At 41.8% G+C, this 23,207-nt stretch overlaps 1 protein-coding gene across 3 annotated transcripts in view; it reads left to right on the top strand.

Annotated features, from left to right (window-relative positions):
- The window catches only part of MIB2 (mindbomb E3 ubiquitin protein ligase 2), a 53,184-nt gene that overhangs the window by 13,108 nt on the left and 16,869 nt on the right, over positions 1-23,207 (top strand). Inside the window, exons 2-8 of one of the 3 annotated variants that reach the window (XM_009325154.1) lie at positions 4,122-4,472; positions 4,951-5,122; positions 14,573-14,679; positions 18,119-18,313; positions 19,617-19,759; positions 21,725-21,832; positions 23,073-23,177. In XM_009325154.1, the coding sequence (XP_009323429.1) occupies positions 4,226-4,472; positions 4,951-5,122; positions 14,573-14,679; positions 18,119-18,313; positions 19,617-19,759; positions 21,725-21,832; positions 23,073-23,177 (1,077 nt within the window). In that variant the 5' untranslated portion in view covers positions 4,122-4,225. The remainder of the gene's footprint in view (positions 1-4,121; positions 4,473-4,950; positions 5,123-14,572; positions 14,680-18,118; positions 18,314-19,616; positions 19,760-21,724; positions 21,833-23,072; positions 23,178-23,207) is intronic. The other 2 variants (XM_009325156.1, XM_009325155.1) reach the window with 2 other exon arrangements.

The following is a 23,207-nucleotide window of genomic DNA, read 5'->3' as shown; positions in this document are numbered from 1 at the left end:
ATGATTTGCATTTGCCATAGCCAGAGCACTTAAGAAAGCATCCTTAGGATAGGCGAAGCTCTCTAAGGCGGAGTAATTTACCCCAGAAGACCATTCAAACCGCAAAATATGTGTAAAGGGAAAAAAAAAAAGTGGCTTTAAAAAACCAAAATGCAACAAAATCACCTGCATCTTCCTCTGTTTACCATACTGTTCAAAAAACTTGATAACCAAGTTACGTGTACTGATTCTGTCAATCTGCCCACACCACTGTTTGGTTCTGTTTACTGTCTATCCAGTACAGCAGCAACCTTTGCCTCCTACGAGACCGATATTAGGTTGCCTCTAGAGCACCTTCTACCAAGAGTGCAGTTTGAATATTGGCAGAAAGTTGCAACAATTATTGCAACTAAAATGTTGCGGACTGAAGGCGCTAAAGTATTTGCCCTTTCTTCTAGTTAAGTGTTACGGGGATTTCCTAAGAATGGACTCATAGATTACACCTGGGCTGTTCTTTCCTGTGTCACAGTAGATGAGGTCAGGATTCAGAAATGTGCTTGTGTCTTAAAATGAATTATTTGTTCATAGTAACTGTAAACTCCCATGGGAAACTGATGTTTTCTCTGTGAATCATTTCTGGCAGCTATACCTATCCTTCCCTGGAATAATTATGACCCAGACAGCATCGAGGGAGGAGTATTTGCTTCAATGAGTGAAACATTTCCACTTAGGAAGTAAATAATGCTGATCTCTGTCAAGGTTCAGACTGCCTGAGCATTGTAATTCATCTCATAAGGATTTTGAATGGTTCTTTACTCTTGTTACGCATCACCCCTGGAGATTAGATGGGAATGCAGAATGCATTTGGTGCCTTCTTGTGTGGCAAATGGAGTATTCACATTAAGAAGACAACCTTCAGAGCAGTGAGCAAGGGATTGCATGAAGGTCACTGCAGCACAGACGACTCCATTAACTAGTATTCAGCATCACAGGTGTACAGTTGAACTACAATAGCTTCCTAGAGCTGTGGGATGAGTACATGTGCAGCTCCTTTGCGAGTCGTAGGGACCTGCAGAACCAAGGGAAGCTCGATGCCTGTGGCAGCACTAAAAGTCTGTTCCCATCTGGATCCAGCTTATTATGGGCTACTGATTAGAGGGATTTTTGTCCTCGCAACTCAGTACCTGTGATATTGACAGAGATTGCTGTCTATTGGCAGTTCTGCGACAAGACACCTGATGTTGGCGTGTCACATTGCATCCATAAGTAAATTCACAGTGCAGTGAAATGATGCATTTCTCCAGGACCCTTTCTACAAAGTGTCTTCGTGTAGCTTGTGTATTTCACTGGCAGTTTGAAGAAGGGATCTCTGTAGCATCCGTGTCGGAGGAGTAGTGGGAAGCTGCACAAAGTGTGGTTTTGCCTGTGTGTAGGTCACACATTTCTAGGCCCAAGGCAGTTCTGACCTGAGGCTGGTACTCTGCTGTTTGACTGCTCTGTTGAGCACGTGTCACGATATATAGTATGCTAACCTGCTCTGCTGTTTTCAGGTAGCGAGGGACCATCCTCCTTTATACTGCAGTGACTTAAGTTTTATGAGTTTGTGGCACAGCTTGGAATATTCTTTCATGATGAATAATTTTTGGAACTGGCGTTGCCTTCCTTGAAATGCCAAGAGTTCTGAAGCCTGTGATATTTCATTCATTCCTGGGGAGAGGGAAAAGGTCCACTGAAATAGCGTAAAACTCTTAAGGTTGGGGACTGGCACTCCTTCCTCATCTAAAAAACCCTATGGTATTTGTCATTTCCTTGTCTAAGCATGCTGTTCCTTTTCCCACTTTTCCGACTGTTATTGCCTCCCCCCACCTTCCAGTTCCACCAGTTCACTTGGATGAAACAGGAGGGGTGGTGGTTGTTTTTTAAGGAAAAGCCACGTAGCAATAATTGAACTGTGCTTCTCTTGTACCTTTGTATTGTTGGATGTTTCCGTTTGTTTTCTCTGCAGTGGGTTTGACTGTCTTGACTGGTTGATAGCAGCCTTTTAAAAAAGCAGTTCTGCCTCTTAGTCAAAGCAGTAAAGTGTCCGTTTTATTCATTTCTGATCTGGAGGAAGAGGGGATGGTACAAGTCTTATTAGGCTCTGCAATGCTTTCTAAAAAGGATATTCTTTCTTTTTGATAATTTCTGTTTGCCTAAAGGCAATAAACACCGGTGCACCTTAAACTCAGCAATGTTATATCCTCCTCCACAAAGGAAGCCTAAATGAAAGCGTTGCCTGAGGCATGTTTTGGTGATGATTAGAACGAAAGATGACATGAAGTTCACAAGGACATTTGGTTTTGACGTTGCGCTCATGTGACAGGTGTTTGGATGTCACAGTGAGGCGTAGCAGGAAAAGTCTGAAGCAAGAGAGATGCTAAAGCTGAACAGAAATCAGGCTTTTTCTGCATGCTAGAAACTTGATTTTGCATCAAACTACTCTTCCATACATTTAAAAGGGGATGTTTGGCTGGAGGAAGAGTTTATTTTTAGGCCTCAGTGGTTTCGGTTGCTTTATTGGTAGGCGGCAGCGTTAACAACATGTCACGTGGCACAAAGCTGCTCCTGTTGCCGTGTCTGAGTACACATCCTATTAGCTTGTCAGCTGGTTTGTCAGCCTGGTTTGAACTGGCTCTGTGTCGTGGCAGTTGGTAAGATTTGCTGTACTTTTGGAATATGTGCAATTTGGCCCTTGGCATTCTGTTGTTTTGTTGTTTTGTTTTTTTTTTTAATTTTGAGAAAATTTTGGATGCTATGGATAGCTTGAGAGGAAGAGGGAGACCCAGGGATGCCCAGAGATAAAAGGACGCTACGGTAGATTTTTCCAGAAGTCAAAGCAGCAGCTTGGCCCTAAATATTGAAAGCCATACTCCTCTGTCTTGTTGTTTTGGTAGAGAGGTAAACCAGGCTTTGACAATCTATTTGATTTAATTCAAAGTTGTGGATGTGCTGCATCCGTGTGGTATTCACCTCATTTACCAATTGTCATGGCAACAGCTGGAAAGGCTATCCCAAGCTTTTACTGATCCCAGCACAAAATCTGCAGTGCTTATTGCAGGTAAGCAATAACCCTTCCCTGTTTCCGCTGTAGCTAGCATTGATAAATAGCAGCAAAGATTGACATTTCTCTGGCATTGGCACTTTTTTTAAAACTGCTATTACTTTTGGAAAACAGACAAACATTTCTTTCATATGCATCTTTAAAACTTGCTGTATCCCAAAATCGAACCCAAAACTAACTTTCTGGGCAAGTGAAACTCTGCGGTATTACGTGGTAAGATGCATATGAAGAGTCTTGCTCAAAAATAGACTGGTATTGACTTTTTGTTGCTAAAATCATGCTGCTGGTGTTTTCCTGGTCATTTCTTTCAACTCTGTTTTCTGTGCTTGTTTGTTTCTGTTGCCGTTGTGTCTCTGGTAGCTGTTGCACATATTCCTGAATTTGAAATCAAGGGCTGCTACTGGAGTTTTGTAAAGACTTCTTGCCCAGTTCTCTTCCCTCATACCCAGTGCTTTGGAATAAGTCTTTTGGATATTATGCAGATGTTTCTGTGCCTTGGAAGTCTCACTAGTTTGTGTATCCTTCCCAGCTGTGAGGATCCCTGTTTTAAATAAAGTATAGATTTATCTATTCAGCAGGTCAGGCCTCTTCTGTGGCCAGGTCATTCTGGGGAAAAAAATTACCTTTCTTGCCTTTATTTTAATTTTTTTTTATGGGGTTGGAGTTAAATTTACCTATGATACTATGAAGAAAAGGGGCTTCCAATTTGCTTGCTAAAGGCAGCTGTCATTTTTAAAACACCAGCTGGACTGTAATTAAGACTTAAGCTACATAGAAGATAGTCAGGATGTTCGTCAGTAATATCTCTTTGCACAGAATGTCTTGTGATGGTGTTTACAGCAGCGTGGGATAGGTACTTCATGTTGAGGTTTGAGTTCTTTTCATCTGAGAAATGGAATCTAGAAAACCTACTGGCCCTGCTCATTCAGCATGAGTTTGTGTACTGAGGGTACGAGCTGAAATGGCATCCACTTGTCTTGCTATGAAAGCTATTGCTGTGATGTGTTGAGTGGCATCATTTAATTGTATGTTGTCTTATTAGGTGTGCTGAACATGCTGCTGACAATGCTGAATGTGTTGCTGATGATACTGCCTGTCTCCAAGACCCCTTACGTGGAAGAATTTTAGGGGTTGCTGTGCAGATCAATGGACGTGGACCCCTATGCCAGCATGCAGGTTGGGATGCGGGTAGTTCGTGGGGTGGACTGGAAGTGGGGCAGCCAGGACAGCGGTGAAGGGAATGTTGGGACTGTCGTTGAGATTGGTCGGACAGGCAGCCCAACCACTCCAGATAAGACTGTGGTCGTGCAGTGGGATCAAGGCAACAGAACCAATTATCGGACTGGATTCCAAGGGGCTTACGACCTTCTTCTGTATGATAACGCACAAATAGGTAAGTATAGCATGGACAAGAAGCACAAACACTAGCGCTGTAAACCCATCTCCTTTAGTATACGTAACACCTGTAGCACCTGCCTCACATGCTAGCTGGAATGTTAAGCCTTTTGCAACTGCCTGTGGACTGATGCTGAGCAGCAGTGTACGCTCAGCCAATTCATGGCAAAGAAATTCCTGTTTTTCTCTATGCAAAGGCTTTTCTTTCCTCTTTCTTTTTTATCTGTGGGTCTAACAGTTTTGATGACTTTGTCATTCTGCTAGATTCTGGCATGGCTTTTAGGATGAGAGTCCCTTAAGCCAGGAAATGGATACTTCACATATCACTTCGTATTATATTATTGCATCATCTTCAATACACACACAGTATGTGATTTTTCTCTTTAAAACATGCTGATGTAGTTCGAAAAGCCTGGTCAGCCTGGTTTCTCTGGATTTTGTGTGGATCTTATATTCCTTTGCTTTTGTTCTCCTAGGTGTCCGTCACCCTAACATCATCTGTGACTGTTGCAAGAAGCATGGTATACGGGGAATGCGGTGGAAATGCAAAATGTGTTTTGACTATGACTTGTGCACACAGTGTTACATGAACAACAAGCATGATCTGTCTCACTCCTTCGAGCGCTATGAGACGGCACACTCACAACCGTAAGTGGTGCTATAGGGGAAGTCCAGGTAACCATGTTGAGTTTTATAGGTCACTATTCTATAGCAGTGGTCTCCAAAATGGGGTGTGTGCGCCCCAGGGGGTGTGCAAGATGATCTATCGAGGTGCAGGAATAAAATAATAGAACTTCAGTAGTACATGTCTGTATAATTTATAAATAAATAAATGTACATATATTGGGGGGTGCTCAAAATTTTTTTACCGGTAGGGTTGCACGATCAAAAAAGTTTGAGGACTGCTGTTCTATAGAATAGTGTAAGGCTGGATCTGGCACTTTTATGGAGCTGCTTGAAAAAAGACAGCAAACAGAAATCAGCAGAATTTTTCTGAAAAATTAAGGTGAGAATTCAAAGTGTTTGTATGCTCTGGTTTTTCTTTTCCGCCCCCCAATTAAATAATTTCATAGACGTGCTTTGCTATTTGTGGTTCTCAGATAACTGAGTGGCCACAGAGAGGCTGATAGGAATCTCGCACTCCCAAATTGTTGATTTCTTCTCAGGGTGTATACTGTTCACTGAAGAACAACACCTTCTCATTTACTCTGTACTCTGCCTCTGCACATTAGCATTATTGGAAGTGATTTCTACACTGATGCCTGTGGAACAGTATCCCTAATTTTATGCTCATTCATGATGTGCCAAAACATGGAGGTCTGTTCTCTTGTCCTGAGGAAGAACTGCAAAATAGTCTCAACAATAATTTCATTTGTGCCTCCTAAGGTGGGCATGAAGATGAATCTTGTAATCCTCTGGCCTTTAGGAAAAGTAACAGGAAATCAGCTCTTGTCTCTGTCATTGATTTTCTTTTTTTTTTCTCCCTCCCCTTGAAAATATTGTGTGTTGCATCCGTCTGTGGAATGAAAAGTGTAATTACTTTGCTGAAGACAGTGGTGTAGGATTTGCAGCTGTTTTTCCTCCCATATGGGAAGCTCTTTCTGGAGTTGATTACCATAGTTTTGCCAGTGTGGCTGAGCCAGAATTCTGAGTGCTAGCAAAGGAATAGATGTTGCTGTCCAAAGATGTCTCTTCTGAGCTTTGAGGCTTGTGTTTATCCACCAGATTAGGATGTTTCTTGAGCTTGTGTTAATATGGCAAGCCAGCCAGATCCTATTGTGAAATGAGCTTTGTGATTTCATATATATATATATATATAAAAATATACGTATATATAAAAATAGATATTTTTTTTCTCTCTTTCTATGAATATTATAGTTAGCTCCAAGTAGTTACTCAGAGGTGCCTGCTTGTGTCTTTTATTTGAGCTCTAGGTACACTCTGTTGTTAAGGTACATAATCTTCCTCATATTTAAAGAAAAAAAAAAAAAAGCCAGCAACAATTACTGTAAGAGGCTGCACTGTTGCAGAGCAGTCCAAATTTTCTGGCCTTTGCGTGGGTTCTCCAGAGCGCTGCACGGTGCTGCATTCTCTTGGGCAGCAGGCCAGCTCTGTTGCCTTTCCTCACTCTCATCAGGAACACCCCAAAATGCTATCGTTTATCAGAAGGCAGATTGCTAGGCAATTTCTCCCCAGGACTCTCATCCTCTGCAGAACTTGTTTCCTTTTCTGAGGAATCTGAATGGTGAAAGATGTAAATAGAGCAATTTTTCCTTTCAAGGCTTGTATCTGACCTGTGTCCAGGCTGCCATTTGAATTAGGCAGTAGAGTGCTGCTTGTCAGTGTGAAAAGGGAGCCTGGAAGACTGCCGGTAAACTTGCCGGACCTAGTACTGTCCTATGTGTTGATTGACTTTCACAAAACACTGCAGCACCACTCTGGAATGTCACCGAAGCGCTAGAGGGCTCTTTGGAGGTAGACGTCCACTAGAGCAGAGCTGGATGTCTGATGATGCTTGCCTCTTAGTGGCTTTTTGGTTTGGTTTGTTTTTTTCCTGAAGTCCTTCGCTTTTTTTTGTGAGTGTAGTTCATTCAGTGGTTAGAGAAGATGTGATATAAATTAACTTGTTTTTACTTGATAAAAAGAAGTCTAGACCATAGGCCAGAGTCTATGACACCAAGTCTTTTGTTAAAGTAGTGATATTCTGATTTATGTTACTATGTGTTAGCAGGAGTGATGATCTTCTTAATAAGAAGCAGCTAATTAAAAAAAAAAAAAAAAAAAAAAGAAAGAAAAAGGGTGTGTGACATCAGGGACAAAGCATGAGCCTGTCAGATGTGGCAATGGTTTCTGGGAGCCTCAATAAGGGGTGAAGGAAGAAGCAGCAGTAGTTGTAACTGGATAATATAACATCTTACCTGCTGTTCCTACGTGGCAGGTATTGAATGTAGCTGTGCTGAGGGATGGAGAGAAATCAGAAATCCACAATGAAGAAGCTTCCAGTTGTGGAAAGCTGCAATTTTAAAGATGAATGAATGGTACATATTGTGATTCTTAGAAGTCACTAAGCTTTTGGAGAAAACAGGCTGTCAGAAATGCTTTTTGTTTCAGTCATTTGACTGAGTTGGATGGTAGAATACTGTACTGTATCTGCAATGCATATATGTTTTATGCAAGAGCTTTCATACAGGGAGCTGGAAAACTGAAACAATTTTACTTAGAAATGTCTTGCAGTGCAGAAGCAGGAAGAAGTAGGAACACCTTTGCTTTAATGCAAATGTAATCTTATGATTTCTTGGTCTAGTGTTCTGTAGATTGCTCTGCATTAAGAATGGAATGTTCTGATTAAAAAAAAAAAATAAAATAAGTGAAACAAGGGGCAGGGAGGGAGATCACCTTTGAACAGTGCCCAGAGAGGATTTCTTTGGAATAACTGGGGTCTGAGCTGTAAAGACACGTTGCCTTAGGCAATGCAGCATCCTTTTCGAAGAACAAAAATTGCATACTTATGACTCACTAGGACTATCGCTTAGATCACTCATCTCAATTTTCTTGCTTAATAAAGTAGAAGAGAAAATCTTTGGCAGTTCCCCAGGGACCAGAAAAAGCTGTGTATTTAAAAAGACATGGTAACTGCTGTGTGGATTTGGGTTTTCTTGAGGTTTTGTTGCTACCTGCTGTTGTTTGAATGGCTATAAAACACAGGATGAATCTCCTTTAGAGATCAAGATTCTCTCACCTCCTTTCTCTGGCAGCGAATGGGTATCTTTTGGTTCTTTGCAACGAGCCTCAAGCACAGCAGCGTGTTGCTTTCAAGACCCAGGCAAAGTGCTGTGATGAGCTCCCTGGAGCATTAAGTAGTCAGAAAGCTTGTAAGGGGAGTGGATGGAGAGACAGCCCACCAAATTTGACAGCAGCCCATAATCTTGGTTTTGCATAATGAAGGAGGGGCTACTTATATATCGTGATTGTAGTCCTCGGCTCACCATCAGTGAGATCAAATGTAGAACCATGGAATGCAGCTGTATTATGGAGCTGTCACATCAACTGTCTCTTTAACCAAAGATCAAGAGCTGGAAGTTTCCAGTCCCTCCCTGGTCTCCATTCTTAGTCCATCGTGAGAGAGCATCGCCATGCATCTGGTCTTGCAACTGCTGCCATTGCTGATGCTATGAGAGAGGAAGCTAGGGCCTCTAGTAGGACAATTTCAGAGATTGCAGCGTGATGTCCTTGCGCAGCAAATTGCTACCGCCTTGCACTGCTGTTGCCAGACCCACCACATGGCACCTGTGCAGCTAAACCTAGGCAAGGCCAGCACAACTCTCTGTAGCAGCTCACTAATCCTAGGATTTAAGAGGCCTTAAGCCCAGACAGATACTGCAGACGGTTCCCAATCAGTTTTCTAAAGAGGCTTTGAAGACGCCTTTACCTGAAGGCTATTTCAGGTCTTAAATGACCTGAGTGTGAACCTCTGGTGGCAGGAAGCGCTGATTTTTTTATATTTTGCCATTTGAAGTAATCTCTTCCTGACATCTGTCAATTGCTGGTATTTTTTATTGGTCTTGTTTGGTTTGAATTTTATGGCTGTTTTGGGAGAGGCTCTCATCCTTAGTTTAAAAGGATGGACAGCTCAGTTTCACTGAAGACCATTTTTTGCAATCTTGTATCCATTTGCTGAATATATGCTTAGTAATTGGAAGATAAATCAGCGTCTGTAAGCAGGATAGCAAAGCAAAACTCATCAGGTTTATGTTAGGGCTGGAATAGTCAGGCACACTCTGGTGAGTTCTGCAAATAATCAAGTCTGAGATAATCTTCCTTTTATACAAAATAATAGCATTATTACATTCAAGTGCAAAAGCAGCAATGGCATTTTGCGTGCGTCACCTTCTCAGGGATGATGATAAGCTGAATTTCAGTAGGGGATGTGGTGCGTTTTACCCAGGCTATTTTCTAGACTTCACTCACCAATAAATCAAATCTTAACAAATTTTCAAAAGTCCTATTTTTTGCTGGAGAACAATGGAGTTGAAGAAGCCAGCAAACTACACAGGGAAATATTTTGTATAGTCAAGCATAAGAAATACAAATATTTTCTCACTTGTGTTTTATACTGAGTCAAAACAGAGTTTGCAGTTATTTTCAGCCATAATTCTTAAACCAGCTCTGTCCAGTCTAGTTACCAGTTGGATTTCTAAATCAGATACGTTACAAGAACAAGTAAGTGTATGCTATCATTTAGGTACGCATGTGCGATGCAGACCCGTTCAAGGCAGCTTTAATAATCCAGCCTTCCATCTGTGACTGCTTATACTGTAAGCCTGAACTAATATAGCAGCTGAGTGACAACTGCTGGGCGTTTGATTACTGGGCAATAAAGGGGGTCCAGGTTTATTTACTGTAGTAAGCTCTTCAACATGTGTTATTTATGCAATGTCAGTTTAAGCTGCTAGACTAAGAAATTTTGGCGAGTAACATTTTGAATCGAATCTGACTCTTGTGTGATGATGTTTGTTTCAGAACTTTTTAAAATGCTCCTTAAGTATTAATGAATCTATTAATATGAATTTGTTTATTAATTCTGTTAATGAATGAGTATAATTTTACTTTTAAAAACCCCCATGATTTACCAGATAAACTACCTAACTGTACCTCCTTAAAAAAACATGGACATTGCAGAACACTAGGGCATATCCCCGCACTAGGGCTTCCCTTATTTAGTTTGGAGTATTCTGTTTGATTTGTGGAATAGGGATTAAATTTCCATGACATATTTTATCTTTTCTGGAATTACATGATCAAAACTGTAAGCAAGAGAAATCTTCACAAAAACATCCTTAGCCTGTGTTTTGAACTAATATTCATGTTTAAAGGATGGTAACAAGACATTTCACTTCGTATGCTCACCAGTGCTTCTGTATCATTCTCAGTACAATATTCTGCCATTAAAGGCTGTGTATAGACATCTCTGAGAGCATAGTTGAGAAAACCTTCTGTCTGCAGTACAGTCTTGAGTCTTAGGTGCGCACACACATTTTAGTTCACATTTAGTAGCCTTGGTCTGAAATCTTGCCCACTGTGGCTTTCCAAAGCTGAGTCTGATACGAGTTAGCCTTGGAGGTTAGCAAAAAAGACAGCAAGCGTTTAGCCCAACTCAGACCTTGCCGTCTGAGTTATAAACATACAGCTGGTTTTGTGAAGAACTGTGCCTTGGCAAGGAAGGATAGGATTGACAATGGAAATTCTTGGTAAAGACAGTTCCTGAAATAGGTTTCTGTGATCCTGATCCCTCACTTACTAGCGTCCTTGTCTTAGTCTGGTTCACGCTTGAGCAATCAGCATCCGCCTGCCATCTGTCAGAATTTTGCTCCTTTATCCTTTGCTGGAAGTGCTTCAGTAAAAGCTTTGCTAGGGAGGACTAGAGAATCCAGAATTTCTCGCATTATTGAGGTCGGTTTTACCTGTAGTTTCCGCAAGATCTTTGTGTTGGCTTTTCTTGAGGTAGCTTGTGTAGATCTTTATCCATCCTAGAAGGAGCGTGGGTTTGTACCCACCATGAGCTGAGTTTACAGCTCTAGTTTACAGCTGTGCCTTTCTGAAGAGATGAACACAATACTTATGGCCTGCTACTTTGCAGGGTGACCATCCCTTCTGCTTTCTGGTCCTGTGCATTGTGCTTGTTTCTTCAAATAAGAATTATCTGCAGTGGAGAAGTCTCTTCTGTTGCAAAATATGTTAGCTGTGCCTGGTATAAAGGGGCTCTGACTTCTGCAGGGCCTCAGATCGCTACTGCAAATTAAAAGCAGTCTCTGTTTAAACTTCTCCAAGTCAGTTGTTCTGGGTCTCAAATCTCTATCTGTAAAGCATGGATGATGCTATTTTTCTAGCTGTCTGGAGCATAGCTCTCAGTGATGTGAAAGGCTATATAAGCACCTCGGTGAAATTTGAGCACAGGCAGAATATCCACAGGGGGGTGGTTCCCAGCACGCTGAAGAGAGACATAGCTTCATTCTGTACAGTACATGCTCCCAAGTGTTTTCTGGACTCTTTAGTAATTTAATATCATTGGAATTTGTAGGGCAGAAATGGCTGCAGACTTTGGCTGTCATAATTAAAATTCTTATTAAAGGCAGTATTGCAGTGATTAAATCTATCCCTAGGGTATTTTTGCAACACACTAACAACTTTGGTTGTTATCCAGTATTTGGAGCAAAACATGTTGAATTAGATTAAAACCTAAGATGTATTGGCTCAGGACATCTGGTTCTCCCATCATTCTTCGGTGTTTCTGGTCAGCAGTGTGGTTCAAGACAAGGTCAAAATTTTTGTGAGGCCAGGGAAAGAAGGCAGTTATGGTGGGTTGCCTCCAGCATTTCAGTAGAATGGGAGATGGAGTTTCTCACACTTCTTTAAGGAAGCTCAGCTTTTTGAACTGGTCACCTTTGTTTTCCTGGTCTCTAGCCACAAATTTCGCTGAAAGTGACAGGTTAATGTGAGACCTGTTGAGATGGGAAATGACTGCTGTTATATGATTATACGAAAAGGGAAATTATGCTAGGAATATAACGAATGGTGGTTATTTTGCTCTTTAAACATCTTGCTTAAGCTTAGCTTGGTGCTTTATTTTACTGTCACTGAGAATCTTTGCATTGAAACTCCTCCCTTGTGAGAGTAGGGTTGGAGGAGCAAAGTATATTTTTATCACAGACATCTTTGATAAATTGTTAGAAAAACATTCAACAATATACAGTCAAAATAGCATGTTGTAGCTGTTTCAGATGTAGTATACAAATCCATGCTGGTTTTTGAAGCCAGTCTATAGTGCATGGCACAGTGCAATAAAATGAATGCTGATCAGTGTTTCTTTTTAGCAGAGCTTTTTCCTAGCCCTCTTTCATTATCTTCTCTTTCATAACAACTGCCAGCCTTGATGATGTTTAAAACAGACAAGATCTCAACCATTCAAAAAAATGGTCTTCGTCTTCCTTCTGTTGAGCTACAATCTAGATAATGAGAATTCAGTGATTATAAGAACACGTGTAAATAATCTCTCCCTCTTTTTAAACACATTAGGTTGTAAAGCACAGGTGGGAGATCTGTTAACAGGTTAAGAAAAGTAAAAGACCTAGGCTTTACTTGATGGATAAGTAAACAGTAAGTTCAAGCATAAGCTTTTTATCCTTCTGAGTCTCCACCTTCTCTCTCTAGGTATTAGATGGAAAATAAATACAGCATTCTCAGGTCAGCCCTACCCCCAGTAGGCTTCCCCTCCCCTTCCCCTGTGAAACAGCTGCTGAACTTGGTTTTGCTCTGTCTGGTCTGGGAGTTGCCAAGAGCCTGGCAGGAGGAGGTGCGCAATTACAGCTATGGATTGTGGCACCTTTGCAGTCACCTAGAAAAGTGGATTGTAGCCTGGGCGAGCAACACTTAACAGGTCATAAGGACTTTGGTGGCTTGGTATCTCATGAGAAAGCTTTCTGCCAGGGAACAGGGACTAGGAACGGCACGCACAAAAACAGCAGAGAGGCTGCTGTAACATTATGGGAATTGGAAGCTGCTTTAACAGAACATCAGACCCCCTGTTTACTATCACGTAGGTATTTATTTTTTTTTTCCTTAAGATGGATCGGTGTGTATGCCTGTGATGCGGATTGCAGGGCAGATAGAAAGGTCTGTGTTATCCTGGAAACAGTCTAGCCACAGCACTGCTGGTCTAATCTGCTCTGCTTTTCAGCAAGTGAACTAGGCTGTGCAGTCTGCGGCTTCGGTAATGAAATGTGCTGAACTCCTTGTGACTTTGAGGTAGGAGACTGCCTGAGCCATTCATACTTTCATGCGGTATACACCTTAGTAACATCCCTAAGCATTGCCTTAAACTTAACGGTGGGATACAAGGGCAGCTGGAAGTCAGTTTCACCCTCCCTCTGAAGTGATGGCAGACTTTCTGGAGAAAATACTAACTTTCTACTTTCTCCTTACTCCTCTCTTTTTTCCCCCTCCTCTCAGAGGCTCCGCCTTAAAGATATATTTTAATTGTGTGAGACTTACATTAGTTGACTCGGGTGTTCTCCTTTGGGAAGCGTGTGGATTGTAAGTGGCACAGCTGGCAATGAAAACTAACGTGCCCTCCTGCTATGATGTTTAGAATTGCTTGGTATTTGTAGCAGGGCTTCCCCTGCTCAGTGTAGGCAATGGGGTGAAGTTGCTAAATCCAGATTTTGATGACTTTGGTTTGCAGATGTTGTACCTTATGCTGTAGAGTGCTGGTAAATAGTTATGTTAAAAAGTATTAATTTGCATGCATTCACAGTAATCATACTTGGCCCTCAGTGAGCTGCCTTGCCCTGATAAAATTTGTGGTTTGTGCATGTCATAGAACACGTGGGGAATTTTTTCTTCTTTGGAGCTTCTAGATTTTATTTTTGCCCTACACAGCCCCCTCAAGGCTCTTGAAGTTCTGAAAGAAGGATAATTTTTTTTCCTTCGTGGCTAAGCGTGCTGCGTGCGAGTGAGTGAATGTAATAATTTCGAATCTTTGCGTTTACATGTGTTCAACTTCCTGGGTCAGCAAGATGCCATTCTGGTGTTAAACAACATGAGAGAGAGACCCTGCCACAGTCCTGCTGCTTGTGTGTAGATACGTGTTTGTCTCCCCAGACTGTCACTGAAGTGTGCCTGTTCCTCATACTCACAAAGCAGCCTCTATTCCCAATTATCTGCATCCCACAGTTGAGAGAAACACAGAACTTTTTTAAAGCTCACCATAGATCTCACAATTTTTGATAATGTTTGAAGATAAACCTGGGTCTTCTTTAGCCCAGTGTATTATTCACTAGTTGTCTTTCTGCAGTCAGTGGAACAGTGCCTAAGTATTCTGACCTTCCTGGGGAGACCAGCTTTTAGGATTAAAGACCCTGTTCAGCTATTTGATTGTTTGTTTTCACTTCTTGCATGCCCTTCAGAACCCAAGCCATGTTTTTCTGTATGTAAGTGTGGTACACTTGGTCCTCATATGACAGACCTGGGTTGGATCAGAGCTTTATAAAGTGTGAATAGTAACAATAAATTAATTTGTTTTCTCTTATTTTGTTTTTCCAGAGTTCTAGTGAGTCCTCGACAGAATTTGACTCGCATCACATTAAAAGGGACTTTCCAGGGGGCTAAGGTAGTCCGTGGCCCCGACTGGGAGTGGGGTAACCAGGATGGTAAGCTTCTTTTGAGATGTCTTGTAAAACACCATTCAATTTTTTTTTCTTTTTTTTTTTTTTCTTTTTGCCAAATTACTAGTTGAAAATGCACATCCTGAGCAGTAGCTTCTAGGGGAGCTGTTCAGATGTTGCAGGTTGCTGTTCTTTAGAGTATTAAATATTACTTGTTTTCTTGTATTTGTTTAAAAATATATCTGTGACATAAACTGTATGCATTCATTCAGCGTGTGGGAGGGAAGTTTTGCTGCTCCTGTTTCATAGATGTGAAAACTCATGGGAATCATTCTGGAAGATCTTTTATAGAACTATAAATATACACCATGTTACAAGAAAATAAAGTCCCGTCTTTTCCTGAAAAAGCTTCCATTCACAGTGGGAATAAGGTTTGTCTGACTTTGTGTACAGTACTCCTTTTTCCTTTGGAGTTCTTTGGAATATCCTTATTTGGACACTTTTAAGAACAGTGAAGAGAAATGATCGATAAGGAGTGTTTCACATGGAGCATTAATGAAGAACTGTGTGCTGTGGTTGCTGGAGAACGGTTTCTGCTTTCTGTATGAATTGTAACTTCAGCCTGAAAATGCAGAGGGACGAAAATGCCTCTTCTAGAGCTGCTCTTGGGGTATAATGACTGTGTCTAATTCACTGATACCAATTTCTGTGTAGTGCTATGGGGTTAAGGAAACTTTACTGTCTGTTTCTATTCCAGAGCCTTGTACACACTGTAATGTTTACAGCTTCTTTTTTCCCTTAATATTTAAGGTGTAAGTCCAAAGGTTTCCAGTGTTGACTCCACCATTTCTTGCAGCTCTGGGTTCAGTGGAGGACACGGAAACTTGCAGGGAATGAGAGCAAAAGAAGCTTATGCTCAGTATAGCTTATCTGTCCTTTTGAGATCAGATCAACATTTACATGTCTGAGACTCGTGTTGCTTACGATGATTGTGACCTGAAAGAAGTTATATATGCAAGACAAGCGAAAAGAAATATAAGATGCTTGGCCTTATGACCAGCCACTCAGCTGGTCTCTAATGAGCATTGCCTTGTCTTTGATGGACCTGCCCCCACCCACAGTCTTTTGCTCTTCTGAACTTAGGTTCCTGGTAGCACTAACACAGCAACGCTATTTTCATTTAAGGAGGTAACATATAAGTAGCGGTAATAAAAAACCTTGGAAGCTTTGTAATAGCGTCCTGGTAAGTTTATGTATTGATCATGTGGTCTTGTGTGTCTGGTAAGGGCAATAGCAGCTAGTTGAGAAATCTGATCGAATGGTCTTGCTTTTATTTGCCTGTGTCTTTTTAGCATTCGTTCTGCCTGAGCCCTTTGCAGAAATTAACGTTGACTGCAAAATTTGCCAATTGACCAGACTTTTTTCTCTGCTGTGGTCAAGGTGGACCCTGGCAGCTCTTCAGTCACTTCAACCTTGTCATTGAATACATATTTTTCCTTACTACCTTTTCTCAGAGTCCAAACGAAGGTAGTGCCCTCCTCAGAGAAAAGCATCTGAACAGGGCGAAGACAGAGATTACTTCTTGTTGCTGTTGTTCGGTCTGGATCCCTGCTGCAGCAGACAAACATTAAGTTCTTTTGTCACTGGTGCTGTTTCTGTCAGCGCTAATTCGAGGCCAGTGATACCTACCAGGTTTCTTACAGACTGAAAGTGGGGAGAGGACAGCAATCTGCTACAGCCTGTTCATGTTAATAATATAGTCAAAGATGCACAGTGTTGCTGCAAGATCACTGTTTTCCCATACTTGAACACTGGTACCATCCAGAGGCTCTTCTTTCCCGTGGTCAGTAACTGCATATTGGATGTAACCTCCATTTCGAAGAGCTGTCATCCTGATTAATTTTGGACTGGACAGTTGTTTATGGTTATCTACAGAAAGGAAGATGAAAATTACTGTTAGCTGCCCTATTGCTAGGATCTGGATTCTAACCTGGAAGGCTTTTTTAGGCATAGCTGTGCAGTTTATATCACAGAATAGCTTTTGGTAACTTAAATTGTATTTTTGTGGATAATATTCATGTGGGTGGATATCTGGAGTGCTGATCTGGTAACTGGCTGCAGTGTGAATTGTGTACAGAACTGGGATCCACCTGCCATTTCTAGGGAGAGATCTTAAAGGCAGATAGGCTTTAAAAAATATTTTTCTTCCAGTAAAAATCAAGAGGTATTGGGACTTTCTGATTCTCAGACCAGTCCTCTAAAGGCGTGTTCTTGTCATTGATAGAACTGACAAGAAAGCCCACTGGTTTGTCTGTATTATGTTTTTTAGATAGATACGCAGTTTGATGAGGAAGTTAACTCCTTTAAGCTGTTAAATTCCAAGACTTTGCAGGCATTTAGAAGCTCAGTGTGCACCCGGTGAGAGACAGACAGACGTTGCTGTCCCCGTTTGGAAAAGCACTACAGTAGTGCTGGGACTTGCTGAGGTTTACACAGTGACTTGGCAGCAGAGTGAGGTAGGGAATCTGCAAATTCTGACTGCCTGTCACTAGGTTTGATGTTGATAGCCTGTTGTCTCTTGCGTGAGAGTATGTCCCATGTGCCCAGCCAGATTTACCTTCTCACAAATATATCCTCCTGTTCTGGATTGTTTCAGTAGTACTCCTCCTTGCTTGGGCAGGTGAAGAGAAGTACCAGAACAAACTTTACTTGATGTTCCTCCACCTGGCCGGTGTTGGGGAGAGATTAAAGGTCTTGGGTGGATTTTACAATGCTGCTGTGTTTTTATCTTGCCACAGTGTGGTGCCGTGACACTGTGCGTTGCCTAGCTAGGCAGTGTTTCTGTGCACCAGGAGGAACGGCTGCTTCTACACAGAATTCAGCTTTTCCATATTTGTATTCCAAAGTAAATGGCTGGTTGGCTTTCAGTGAGTTTAATGTAGAGATCCTCTCCTAGTTGGTCAAACTGAGCTGTCTCATGGTTTAATCTCCCTAATTAAAAAGGTGTCTGTGATCTCTTGCGCCTTCTGCAGATCAAGGTGAATCATGCAAGCTGTGAGGAATTTGTATGAGCTGCCGAATAATATTTTTTTTTTGGTGCGATTTCCTTCTTTCATGTATATGAAGAACACTTGACTGGAGGGCGCTGCTTCAGGCAGCAGTATGCTGTCAGTGAAGCAGACCCGTGTGCTTTCTGTTCAACAGGTAGAGCTGGCCTATGATAGGACCCCACAGAAATCCTTTCTGGCAGCAACCTCTCTGCCAGAATTTCACCTGCCCCAGCTATTGACTTTTGGCTCTGTGCTTACTCCTCTGTGGTGAATAGTTGGAGAAATGACAAGTTTTCTCCTTGTTTTTTACTTAGTTAAGATAAAAATGTCATTAAATTATATCTCAGTAAACATCCCAGTGTCAGGTGAGTTTCTGTATATTGGTCTCAGTGAAAATGTAAGCTGGACACTTTTCTCCCCTCTTTTTCCATCAGGTGGTGAAGGTAAAACTGGACGTGTGGTTGATATTCGTGGCTGGGATGTAGAGACGGGACGCAGTGTGGCCAGCGTCACCTGGTCTGATGGTACCACGAATGTCTACAGAGTTGGGCACAAGGGAAAAGTGGACCTGAAATGTACTGTGGAGGCATCTGGTGGCTTTTACTACAAAGAGCATCTCCCAAAATTAGGTGTGTAGAGACAAGTCTTCTGTTGAGAAATTCTGATTCATGCTGCCGTTTCCTGACACTAAAGCCATTTTGCTTGGAAGACAGAAAATCAGTAGGTGGTTTTATAAAGTTCCCACGTAATGTGTACCATTTAAAAAAAGTGGGTTTGTGTGCACGTATTGCTTTATTTCAGAGTGGTTAGTAAAGTAGTTTGGCCTTTCAGTGGTAAGATTGTGTAAGACCACCAGATGCCCGCAGCTGTGTCCCAAGGAGGGATCTTCTGCCAAGGCAACTTCTTGCTGCTGCAAATGCCTGAAACTCCCTTGGGAGTGCCTGCATCTGTCAGCAGAGAATTCAACCCAGTGTCAGTTTTGTTAATCCAAAGTTTTTCATTCTTCAGGCAAGCAGTGGTCCAGCTGGTGCTCACTGTGCTTTTAGAGGAGCAAATATTATTGTTCTGGTGGACCAAAAAGTATGTTGAAGGGGATTGTGACAAAAGGGAAATTTCTGAGAATGGAGCTGCCAAATACTTGCCCAGCAGGGAGATTAGAAAAAGTAATGGAAAAAGGTGATGTCTATATTGGCAACTTGCTGCAATCCACCTTTCCTCTTAACTCTGATGAAACCAAATAAACTACTTGTGTTTTTGGACATGCAGCATTTAGGTGTAATTTAGTTGTATATTTTTTTAATGAGGTGCAGGGGCCATCTTTTGGTCACCTGAAGGAAAACAGAGGTCTGTTCTTGAGTTTGCAGCAGCAGAATCAGGTCTTTCTCATTCTTTTCTCTCCCTGAGCAGCTTGGCAAGAGCATGAGGGAAAGGAAGGGTTGGATGGGGAGCTTATTTCCAGGGGTACGGCCTCTCGCTGCACAGGAAGGCTAGGAGAGTAAAGCACTCCACAAAGCAAGCTATGTGGCTGCCTATGGAAGAGAATTTATTTTGAGTGCTGTGTAGGTGTGTCTACTGAACAACAGTTGTGGGTGACTGAATTGCTAAGAACAGCTACTGATGTCTGACATGACGTGAGAGGCATCGTTCAAAGGCATTCCCCTCTCTGGGAAGGGACAAAATTCTGTCTTGCTAGAACTACCTCATGTTTAACCCATTATCAATATCCAGTTAGAGCTAAATCCTCTTGATCTCTCTACATAGTGCTGCCCCATAGAGTGTGTAGGGCATACTCCACAATAGAAAAAGGGTTTTACACTGTTCTGCCCCAGTTAAGCCTATGTTAATTTGCAACCCTTGTTACAAAGCCAAATGAGAGACAAAGCATATTATTGGATCCTTCATGTATGTGGGTGGTGTCATTCTTCTCTTTAGGAAAACCAGCTGAACTGCAGAGGAAAGAAAGCACGGACAGGCATCCATTCCAGCATGGGGACAAAGTGAAATGCCTGCTGGACATTGACATCTTGCGGGAGATGCAGGAGGGCCATGGTGGCTGGAATCCTAAAATGGCTGAGGTATGCTTCTGCCTGCTCCTATTCTCTTGGTAACGTGTCCGTCACTATCTCAGACTACATAAGTAGGCATTGGCTAGGAAGTTACCAGAATGTCCTGTGTAACGTTATCCTTCTATATTTATATTGTGTTGACTGAATCACAAATACAAATTCTTTAATGATAGGACACTGGAGTCAGATTTATTTTAGGCTCAGATAAATCTGTGTTGTATGATAATTGCCTTGTGGAGCCCTGCATAATTTCTAAGACTCTACGATGGGTCAAAAGAGTTGCTCAAAAGTCTTGGAAGCCAGCGCAAAAAACTAATGGCTGGTTTGTTTGTTTTTAAATGAGCCCTGGATCTTTTCCTTGGAGTTCTGGATCCATTCCCTGTTTGGCTTCTTTTGTACTGTGCATTACTACTAATGAAAGTTATGTGTTTTGTCAACAGTGGGCTCTATCCCTGGCCAGGGCTAAAATTTCTCGGCCCATATGATGTTCTTGGAGCTTAGCCTGTTGTCTTTAGTTTGAAGAGCGATCAGTCTGCTGTCACCTGTTGTCTAAAAAAACCTCGGATAGTAGAGGAAGTAAAGATAGAAATGACACCTGTTACTGTAGTATAGCGTCTCAGGGGGCCTTGGTGGAAGTAAGTCTCCAGGGGGTTGTGAACATTTAGTGTGGGCTTACATTCAGATGAAATAACAGCTAAATGAATAAATTTGCCGTTTAAATTAAAAAGTCTGTGCTTTTTGTTTCTCCTTAAGTCAACTTTCTTGGCTTTTAATAGTCCACAGATATTGCCCAAAATAGATTAAATTACCTTCACATATTGAAGAAGGCATTACTGCTGTTGTGCAGTAGATTTACTGCAAGACAAAATCACATTTTGATACTCACCATTACAGTAATAAGACCTGTCTCTGAGCCTGTATTAGTAACTTGTATAAAAGTGGCGTTTTGGAGAGGGAGGGAAGTGTATAGCCACAGATGACCCAAATGCCTGCTACACTTGAGTCAGTAAACTGAATAACCTGCAGGTCTGATTCTGAGACAGCTGTCTGAAGCCTTGGTATATGAAGCAGCGCTATAAAATTATAAAGATACATTATATATGTATCCTAGCCCAACCTGCCCTGTAGGTGAGCGGTCTTCTTGAAATCAGACTTTAAAATGTCAAGACAAACTATGTCATTTCAGTTTCAACGTGGAAATCTATTAACTGATCATCGGTCTCGTTTTTTAGCCTGGCAGGCAGGGACTTACCGTCTTCTGGCATGAACTTGAAGAAGGCTGTCAGTGGAGCCATGAATTTTTTTATTCCAGCTAAGGCCTTCATCCCCAAAGCTATAGTTTTTGAATGTTGCTGTGTAGCTAACATAGTCTGCTAGGTTGTTAAAGCTCTCCACTTTGGAATTCCTGTTGTTGGTGAATGCAGGTGTAGAGAGGGATATTGAGCAGAAATAGTAACTTCCTGTCATCTCAGAAATAGGTACTTTTTGTCGTCTTCAAAACTATCAGCTGCTCAGGACCTGCCAGAATCAACAGGTATAGAATACTGCACTACACAACTATACTTTGTTTTCTGTAGGCTCCTCTAACATGCCCCCTTGTTTTTTCTCTCAGAGCATGCGTTGCTGGTATTATACTGCAGAACAGTGTTGTAATCTCTGCCCACCTTTGTCATTTGGAAGAGGAGGACAATTTGTGCTGCATTTTCAAGGACTTTCACACTTTATACTCCTATCGCCCTCCTCCCCCAATATGCTGCTACTTTAGAGGAGCTTCTTAAGCAGCGTTTCCCTCCTTTTGCAGACAAACAATGACTGCATCTCATTTAAAGCAGGTTTGGGAGCACTGTTAGTCTGTGAATTGGAAATGGTGGGTAATTTAGCCATCTGTGCCTTGGATGCCTGCTTTCCTCACTATTAAGCAATGTGATTTATTTAGGGGGTTTCCCCTACTTTTTTTTTTCCCTCTATCAAAAGTTCATTGGCCAGACAGGGACTGTGCACAGAATCACGGACAGAGGGGACGTGAGGGTGCAGTTCAACAGTGAAACCCGCTGGACTTTCCATCCTGGAGCTCTGACTAAGGTAGGTGCTGATAGGTGAGCTTGGCCAGAACTAGCAATGCTGCAGGGAATAGCTGTCAATTTAGCCTGCTGTGTTAGGACAATGTGTCTCAAGCAAGTGCCGAAGAAATGTACTGCTATTCTAAAAGCAGTAGTTCTAGGCAGAATTTCCTGCAAGCCATCGGAGCTAAGACATGGTTGCAGACAGTGGGAATTGGGCTACTAGGCTGTCCAGTTTTATGAACGTTTGCATTTCAAATGTTGTAAGTTCTTAAGGTAAATTCCATTTCTTAATTTCAGCTTCTTTGATAAGAGTGGTAACAGTAGACCTACAGTACCTCATTCTTCTGCAGCTGCCTTTCATCTGTGATGAAACTTCTTCCACATCATTTCTATTTGATTTTGTTTTCTTCCTTGTTCTTGTGTCTTCATGTTATTCTCCTTTTTGCATCTTTTTTTGTCTCGCTTGTCTCCGATTCTTCTGGATGACCTGAGTCTTTAATCCAGCTCTTCTAATTTTGTGCCTGTATTTCTAAAGCTCATAGCTCTGGCCTTCCCCAGAGGTTTGAGGACTTGAAATGTGGATGATTAGAAACAGGGCTAATAGATATAGAAGGAGCTGCTGGAAGACTACAAAATTCTGAAAGACCTGAACAAGGTCACAATGCTAAAAACTCCAATACCAATGGAAAATGCAGCGTCAGACTGTCTTGCGCAGAATTAGTCTGCTTTGAAAAGTGTGTTTTGACAGTGCTCCCTTCTTAGCTCAGTGAGCAGAGGGAGCATCTGGCAAATTACCAGTACAGATAAAATCTGGTTTCCCTTTTCTGTTTTAAATAACAAACAGATTTAACTTCCTTATTAAAGTGAATTAAAATCTCCAGAGCCAAGTCAGGTATAGGGAGGAGATGGACCAAGGAAAGTTCCATATGTACTTTATACTGGTATTAATTATAGATGGTTTGAAGAAGAAAGAAAAGAAGAAAAATGTTGGGTCCCAAATTATTTCCCTACTTAAATGTGCACTTGCCTTAAAACAGAAATACCCCAGCCCTTGGACTATGTTTAATTTGCAGTGCAGTGATTACAGATTTCTTGGTAGTCGTACTTATGTTTTATAACGCCTTGGTTTTTGAGTCAATGGGCTTCTTGTTTGGTTGGGTTTTCTGGGGGCGGGGGTGGGGTGGGGGGGCTGATCACCTTTTTTTTTTTTTTCCCCTGGCTTCATCCCCCAAAAGCTTATGACTTTCTTTTTCTTGTAGCTCAACACCTTTTGGGTTGGTGATGTTGTCCGAGTGATAGATGATATGGAAACAGTGAAGCGATTCCAACCTGGTCATGGGGAGTGGACAGATGAAATGGCACCTGTGAGTGCGCGCCAGTTCCAGGACAGTCCA

Source organism: Pygoscelis adeliae, unplaced genomic scaffold, assembly GCF_000699105.1.
Source record: "Pygoscelis adeliae isolate BGI_AS28 unplaced genomic scaffold, ASM69910v1 Scaffold36, whole genome shotgun sequence".
Taxonomy (NCBI): domain Eukaryota; kingdom Metazoa; phylum Chordata; class Aves; order Sphenisciformes; family Spheniscidae; genus Pygoscelis; species Pygoscelis adeliae.
Note: the sequence above shows the minus strand (reverse complement) of the source record. Positions and strands in the feature narration are given on the sequence as shown.